Source organism: Hipposideros armiger, unplaced genomic scaffold (genome assembly GCF_001890085.2).
Source record: "Hipposideros armiger isolate ML-2016 unplaced genomic scaffold, ASM189008v1 scaffold_410, whole genome shotgun sequence".
Classification (NCBI taxonomy): domain Eukaryota; kingdom Metazoa; phylum Chordata; class Mammalia; order Chiroptera; family Hipposideridae; genus Hipposideros; species Hipposideros armiger.
This window is the reverse complement of record NW_017731760.1, coordinates 1,304,082-1,312,629: the sequence shown is the minus strand read 5'-3', so window position 1 is coordinate 1,312,629 and position 8,548 is coordinate 1,304,082. Positions and strand designations below refer to the sequence as shown.

The 8,548-nt window shown below is 35.6% G+C and overlaps 1 protein-coding gene across 10 annotated transcripts in view; it reads right to left on the bottom strand.

The window, feature by feature from the left end:
* Positions 1-526: 526 nt before the first annotated feature.
* Positions 527-8,548, bottom strand: part of CEP70 (centrosomal protein 70) — a 76,841-nt gene continuing 68,819 nt past the window's right edge. For 9 of the 10 annotated variants that reach the window (XM_019663890.1, XM_019663893.1, XM_019663894.1 and 6 more), the window contains 5 exons: positions 5,682-5,828; positions 5,340-5,508; positions 5,047-5,161; positions 3,965-4,044; positions 527-1,262 (listed from right to left, as the gene is read on the bottom strand). In XM_019663890.1, the coding sequence (XP_019519435.1) occupies positions 1,201-1,262; positions 3,965-4,044; positions 5,047-5,161; positions 5,340-5,508; positions 5,682-5,828 (573 nt within the window). In that variant the 3' untranslated portion in view covers positions 527-1,200. The remainder of the gene's footprint in view (positions 1,263-3,964; positions 4,045-5,046; positions 5,162-5,339; positions 5,509-5,681; positions 5,829-8,548) is intronic. The other variant, XM_019663892.1, reaches the window with a different exon arrangement.

Below are 8,548 nucleotides of genomic sequence, written 5' to 3'. Positions count from 1 at the left end.
TTCTATCCAATCCTCAAAGACACAGGTTCCTTCACCTACGATATTATCTTATGTCTAATCCCCAAGGTCAACACCTTGTTAGCAACTTCCAAGATCATAAATTCTATCAAGATTTCTCATTAGACAAGGACCTGGATGTTTATCCACTGACATTTACTCTCACCATTCCATCATGCTTGCTTTTTCTGGAGATTCTTTACAATAGTCTGTATGACAAAGAACAAGAATAACAGAAGTCTTCCCAGGTTTACTACTTAAAAAAGTAGGGGGTGCTGGGGCGGGCATTAGGGAGCAGCAAAGTGGCTTGTACTCATAGATGTGAGGCAGGACACTAGTCCTTTAAGAAAGTCAAACTGCATATTGAGAATAGAGAATAAGTAGAAGGCAGCAAGAAAAGCACTCTTATGTAAGATGCAGCAACGGTGAACCCGCTGCCCAAGGAAGGCGCAGTGAGAGAGGAAGCCTAGTAAGACAATAGGACTCATTATTTGTGAACAATACAAATAAGTCACTGAGGACACGTATGTTTGGAAATTCTTCATAAAATTTTTATTTGAGGTCTCATGCCCTTATAAAAAGTACATTACATCAAGATTGCAAAAAAGACACTTCTTATGAGAGACTTCTATCTACTCATCTATATTACCTCCTAATTCATTTCCTACCCTAAACACAAGATAAAACGTTTCCTCCTTCCTTTTCTTCCTCCTGCTTTGAAAGGCCAAGTGCCATGAGGGATATCTTAATAGAATGTGCCATTTCCTTGCCAGGAAAGCAATAGCTTCCTACTGGCTGGGCTTAAGAGAGCCATTGGCATTCCTTGTTCCCAGACCCTAAGATCACTAACCCTGAACTTAAATGCAACCTTTCTATTACTTACAGTCTCTTTCCCTGAGTTTCTCTTTGACTCACACACTATACTTTAAAATAATCTTACATTTTAAGCACTCAAAAATTGCTTAAGAAATGATTAAAGGATCTAAAGTTAAATTACTACTTTAACTTAACAACTGTTTTCTAGATAAGAATCTCAAAGTTAATAAAAATTATATGAATGGAAAAGGACACAACAGTTAAGAAGAGGATGAATTCAGAGAGCAGATACATTTTATAACCCTTTTCTCAAAGTAAGATCAATCATACAAAATACTTAGACTGCTAAGAAAGCAATTTACACAGTAAAAATGATATGATTTGTTTTCAGTATGAAAGTACTTTTAATTTCTTTACTGCAGGTACAATGGCATCCAAGTCATCAATTTCTGTAATAAAAAAAGAAGAAAAGAGTAGCTGTACCTAGTGCTGGGCTCGGATGAAAGGAGAATCTCCATGCAAAGGCAAACCTCAGACACAAAGGCCACAACACCGGTGCTTTCAGGCCATGACGTTTTTCTCCAATAGTGGTGATGAGAGTGTCACTAATTCAGACACACATGCCTCACAGAGCCTCTTCTTTGTAAAAGCTACAAGCAGCCACTGACACTGACATTAATCTCACTGGCAGTATGCTCTTACTAACAGATCCTACTGGCCACATTTATGATGTTATGTTACTTCCTCTTTAAATCTGTATAATCACATGGGTGAGCCTACATGGTAAAAATCTCAGGTAGAGGCTCTTGCTCCTGGGTCTCTGACGACTTAGGGGTTTCTTTGCATAGAACACAGTCTTAGCCTTAATTCTCCTGGAAAGGCTTCTCATCAGTAGGGTCGCTCTTAGGTCTACCTTTTAGAATGAAGCGTATCTACCTAATAAAAGGTGTAATGCTTCCCAAAGTACAAACCTCAGACGCAGTGTATTACACAGCTCAGCCTGCTCCAGCTTACCAGATAAACCAGTTCAGGTCTTTCTCTGCCAGGTTCTTTCTGAATCTGATTTTTCTTTCTAACACTATCTTCTCCCAATCAGCCTAAGTTAGAACTCTGTCTAAAAGCTCCTGGCTACTGAGGAAGCAAGGTCCTTTATCTCATTATCTAGACTCCAGCCCTAAGTAATCCCTAGTGGCAGGCTCTCTAGATTCTTACTGCTTTTTCTAGATTATTCTGCTAGTCCACTGTTCATAAACTCATTTCCTTTACAGAAAACATGCTTCCTTGGATATCACCTTTCTCCCTCCCTGTGTACCTGGATTTGGGTTCTTCTTCCTTTAGCCTAAACATATGACCCATGCTGTTTAAGCTCCTGACTTCATTCAGAATATTTGTCTGGGTCCACTTACAAAGCGCCAAGATTTAGGAAAGGAAAAAATATAAGCAAATCTACAACAGAGAATTTGGTTCACACCTTACATTGTGGTCAAGTACAAGATCAAGTTATTCCCTGACCCCCATTCTGAAATCACAGCTGTTTTCTCACTAAATGAGAAATCCACCTTATAAATGAACCTCACAGAGAAGGATCTGGCTGATATGGGGATTTTCTCAGCTTATATAAGAAAAAGAAAGTCATTCTTCACATCTGCTATTCAGTACACCACTCTATAGTTCTAGATGCCTAATATGACATCTAATAATAACAAAAATAGTCATGCTTGCCAAAACAGATTTAGCTTTCCCAATGTTAAATATATTTAACTCTAGAATTTCAACTGACCAAAATGCAGAGTTCATCTGCAGGGAGACTTGGCTTCTTGAAGCAAATGATCCCACATGAACCATGCTGATAATATCTGAGAGGAAGTTTCTATAGAAGGATTCTGAAATAAGTGTTACCAGCACACCTATTAAAATGTTTTATGAATGAGAACGTCACTGTTTAATTGCTACCCCAAAGCAAGTAAAGTCATATTATTCTATGAAACAAGGCTCTTTAAGATACAAGGCAACACATTTCTACAATTTCAAGTCTCATCTTAAGTTTAACTTTCAAATTACATTTTCCCTTGCCATGATCTTTTCAAACATATGAGCACGCCTAAAGCACACCCACTCACTGTCTCTCGTGCTTCCAGAGTCTATACAAAAGTGGCCATAACACTTCCTTTATGTTCACTAGGCTATATACGCCAGTCAGATACTTCTTTCATTTATTTTAAATTTTAATTTACTCATTCCCTTATCTTCTACTAACCCTCATTTCCTGCTAATTTAATTCCCTATGTCAAGGGGCCATTCTTCATAAAAAATCTTTCAAATGAGCTATACAGAAAAAAATAGTGAATAAATCACTTTAAAAAGTGTTCTTAATAGTAACATAAATTAGGGGCGGCGGATTGGGGGAGGGGGGTTGTCACTTCGAGGGGTAAAAAGTATAACTATTGCACTGTGTTGTACAGCTGAAACTAATTCTAAAAAATGTGTATCTCATAATAAAAAATAATTTTTAAAAAAAGTAACAAATTATTTTTATAGCCATACATAATCACACTTAAAATAACAGACTTGGGTCTCTATTTTGCCTATGACTCCTGAGCAAATTAATTTTTTTCCCTTTTAGAGATATTACTCCTAACAAAGCCCTCAATCTGACCAAGAGTATAAATGTACCTCTTCTTTCTACAGATTTATAAATTTATCTCTTCCTTTGCACAGATGTTTACTTTACTTTTCACCTGAGTAGAAAATTTAATTTGTATATTTAAAAAACATAGTAAGTACTGTCATTAAAAAGGAGGAGGAGGAGGAGGCAAAAAAAACACCTTCCAAGATCATAAAGTCTACCAAGATTTCTCATTAGACAATGACAGAATCAGGGCCTACCCAGAGTAATGCCATTTCTCGTCTTAAGATCCCAAAACAAATGCAGTCCCTTGTTCCTTAAAGAGTATGTGCTTCTCTGTCCTGTAGACTAATCCCCAATTGCCTCTAACTGCAGGTTAGGAGTGTTTCCAGGGCTGTTAGTCATTTCCAAACACTCTAGGTAAAAGCACTAATCCAGTGACAAAGGAACATTCTTCCCTCAAACCTAATGACATCTTAAGACTTGAAAGACTTAGGACTTAGCCACCACCAACAGGTATCTTACCTAAGATTTCAAGTAGATCATTAGTAAATGCCTGAAATGCTGGAAAAAATTCCTCATGTTCTTCCAATTTGATGATAATGCTTTTAAAGAAAATGCACAGTTTACACTTAATTTCCAAATTAAGGTTCTTGCATCTAACTGAAAATAGAACATTTTTTAAATGGAAAGAAACTGTCCTGCTAATTTAAACATAAATTTAACAAAAATGACTACAATCCCTCCTTTTTGAACTCTTTGTTCATCTAATATCACTTTAAAAACAAAACAACAACAAAAAAACCTCTTATTATCAGTTTAAATATCTGTTCCAAGGTTAAATTTATATAACATTCCCAATATGGGAAACTTTCTATTAACTCAAGGATTCTTAAGAGACCATGCTCTTACAACATATTCAAACATAATTGGCTTTTATATCCAGTATTCTATTAAACATTAAGAATAAATAGCAGTAGTCAGTAAAACTTTGGGAAGGGGAAAAGGATCAATGTGAGATATATGTTCCTTTTAAAAGCATCAAGTATCAGCAAATTCAAGTGTCAGATTAGGTAAGGGCTCTTCTTGGAAAACTTGCAGAACATATGGAATCGGTAGTATATGTATGTGTTCCTCTTTCCATATGTCGCAGTATAAAATTTGAGGAGAGTTTTGTAAGATACGCCTAGCTTTTAAAAAAATCCTTAACATTTTATCTTCTAATCAAATAATAAATATACTGTTAGTGTTTATTCAATAGTCTATGGTAGTATACTAAAAATAGGGCTTGTTTATTTTCTAAACTCACATGAAGTTGCTAATAAGGTTTGAATTTCTCCATATACAATTTTCCCCAGGAATGGGCTTACAGCAATAATGCTGGAGCCCTGATCTGCCCTATATAAGGTCCTCCAATCTATTTTTATCTTGAGAATACTTGGCATTTGCTCCATCCCCAAAGTGTGAGATTATTTTAAATTGTCGAGTTATTTAAAAGATGCTATACCAAACAGGAAAGGTAAATAACTTATGAAGTTTTGAAAGTCTTTAATTTCAGCAGTCCAAGCATTCTGGATGATACTTTGGAAACTTTTTAAAATAAATACCTTTGGAGGTCTTCAGGTCCCAATACCCGCGTAACCTGTTCACTCACATCCTCATTAATCAGCCTACACAATTTTCCAACTGTGCTCACCAGCACACACAATGAGGACGAACTATCTGCAAAAGACAAATAAAAGGATAGGATATTTTAAAAGGGAATTTTCAAAAGCATTAAATCAAACACTTTATGCTTCAGCTATCCTCAATTTTTTACATACAATTTTTTTACCTACTTTTTGTTGATTTATTAGGAATAATTCTTAATTGGGGGCCAAAAATGACAAAAGGTCATCACCTAATTCTAGGAGTTCTTGGAGGTTTCTCACTGCATTGCTCATTTCTCCAAGCCTAGTATAAACTTCATTCATTCGGGGATAGACTCCATTTAAAGAAGGCACATCAAATAATTTTTGGAAGTGAGAAACAATAGCTTGCAAAGTTTGAAAGTTTGGCATATTGCTGTCCTGTCCAAAAAAGAGGGAGAAAAAGAAAGATAGTTCACATCTTAAAATAATCCCAAATCTTTAATAAAAATTTTAAAGAGAAATAGTTTAGAACAAATATCAATAGTCATATCATTATCAGTTTTTAACACTACTATTAAAACATGAATATTTACATAAGTATTAAGTATTACCTTTTCCTTATTTTCAACTTCTTCCAACATGGTATCTACTATAAACAACAGATCTTCAACTTTGATACCTTCATTTTCATCCTGCTTCTTTAAATTATGCCAAGGCACCAGTTCTGCAGATAGTATTTTCAAGGACTTATACAAATCCTTTAAAACAAAAGAAATAACATAGTATCACTGATTTAAAAATAATAGTATCCATAGATAAAACTAATAAAATATAATTATGTTTCATTATCTTAAAAAACACTACTAGGTTTTATGTTAGGGTTTAATAAATATATTAACCATCATCAGTACTTTTTTAAAAAATACCATTACCAGTTAAGAAAAAGTCTGCTAAATTAGTTTTCTTCAAGTAAATATAGGTCTTACATAAAACATTTTATACTGATTGTCTTGAATTTGGATGCTTTAAGTAATTAAGTTATTCATTATTAGCATATGTTATTTAAGTAATTATTTTGAATTATTGGTGAATAAAAAATAAGTTTGCCCTTTATATTTTGGTCTTGAATTTTTTTATAACAGACTAATTAATTATAAAAGATGTAATTCACACAGCCTAAAATTCACCCTCTTTAAGTGTATAATTCAATAGCTTCATATATTTACAGAGATGTGCAACTGTCACCATTATCTAATTTCAAAATATTGCCTTCAACCTCCAAAACAACCTGTACCCACTCACAGTCATCCCCCATTTTCCCTGCCCCCAGCCCCTGGGTAACTACTAATCTACTTTGTGTTTCTATGAATTTGCCTACTCTGGGCATTTACATAAAATGTAATCATACAACAAGGGGCCTTTAGTGACTGGCCTCTTTTACTTAGAATAACGCTTTCCCGATTCATCCATGTCATAGCATACATCTCCAAGCAGGTTTTTAATTTAAAAGGATGGCTAAATTAATTCTACTTAATCTCCATCACAGTTTACTTAGTTTTCTTGGCCTAGCTATGTTGTCTTAATCTATTTTAAACTGTGCACAAGGGGCACGGCTACTAAAAGTTTAGAACTCTAAGACTGGCCAACTGATAAACAAATATTTACTGAGCGTCTATATATGCATGGCACAGTACTGGGCCCTTTAACACCGCTGTCCAAAAGAAATGTAATGTGAGTCACAGTAATTTAAATTGTCTACTAGCCACGCTTAAAAAGTAAAAGCGGGGAAGGGTGGTAGATGAGGGTAAAAGGGATCAAATATTTGGTAATGGAAAGAGAACTGACTCTGGGTGGTGAACACACAATGTGATATACAGATGATGTATTACAGAATTGTACACTTGAAACCTATGTAACTTCACTAACCATTGTCACCCCAATAAACTTTAATTAAAAAAAAAGTAAAAGCAGATGACATTAACTTTAATAGTGTATTTTATTTAACCCAGTATATCCAAAATATTATCATTTAATACTTAATCAATATTTTAATTACTTTTTCCCATAGTAAGTCTTCTAAATCTTGTGTATATTTTGTATTTACAGCACATCTCAATTGGAACTAGCCAAATTTCAAGTGCTCAAAAGCTACATGTAGCTAATGGTTATGGTATTAGACAGTGCAACTCTAGAATACAGAAAGTATACAAAAAATTCTTTTTTCCAACGTCTCTTAGTCCTCCGCTTATTTAACACTCTCCAATGAATGCCCAGATCTCACATATTGATATCTTTAACTTTTCATTTGGCAAGAAGGCAATTATCTATTTTAGCAATTAAAGGTAATACATTCAGTGTCAAATGAATGCTTTAAACAGTGCCACTGGAATTTGAACAAAAGTCAGGAAGTTGCAGCATAATGATACTTTCATTAACCAATGCTCCATCAACAAGGTGCAATCATAAAGAAATGGTCTATGGGAAAAAGCACACCAAATATACATTTCTGCTTGAGAATAAAAGTATTACAAGGTTGAGAAAAAAAGATGTTCTGGTTTACTTAGCAGTACAGAATGGTTGTAGCACAGTCCACCAAGCAAGCCCTGAAAAACCTAACAGAGGGCCTCCTAGGCTCTCCACGTTGCTCAGCTGTGGGGATGCAGAAGTGCAACCAAAGTCCTGTCCGACTCTGTCTGACTGGCCTCTGAAGCACTAGGGGACGGGAAAGTCACAGCATACGACAGTGTACTGGGTTGGGACAGCTTCCCAGTTTGTAGCTCACCTTTCCTGGAGAGGTGGGTGGGGCAGACAGAAGGAAGGAGGCATATAGCTAGCTAGCTCCCTGCTTTCCCCAGCCTTCTCTTTTAAGTCGAATCTAACCTGAGAAAAAAACTAATCTGGGAAAATGACTGCCCTGAATTTAGAGGCCACTACAGTATAGAAAACCCTTCATATGAGGAGGCCTCAAAGAACCTCATGCACTTTGTCAGTTTGGATCCTGATTCTGCAATATAAGGTAAATACTTGAAGCCCTGTTTAAAATCCATGAGTTACTTCCATGGCAGAGCCACTAAACTCCTCTTGGGGGGAGTGGGGGGTCCTCAGAATATTCTAATTATAAAGCTAACCCTCCTTGTCTCCTTCTAGTGGGAAAACTATACTGTAAAACTTTTCTTGTGGGCTCTTCTCCTCCAGAATCTGGGGTACGAGTTTTCTGCATCCTTCACTTGGCACTTCATCATGGCCTGTTTTCATTTCTTCTAATGATATCTTGAATGGTTACATTTTATTTCACATTTTTTTGTATGTTTTGTCTCTCCAATTAATCTGAATCCTGTGTTCATTTTGCCTGATACCTCCCACAATGCCTTGAACATAGTAAATAATCAATAACGATCCATTTATTTGATTCTTCCCTTTGCCACCCTTCTCTTCTAGTCTTTCCCTTGTCTTGGGAAGGCTGGGGCATTTTCTAGCC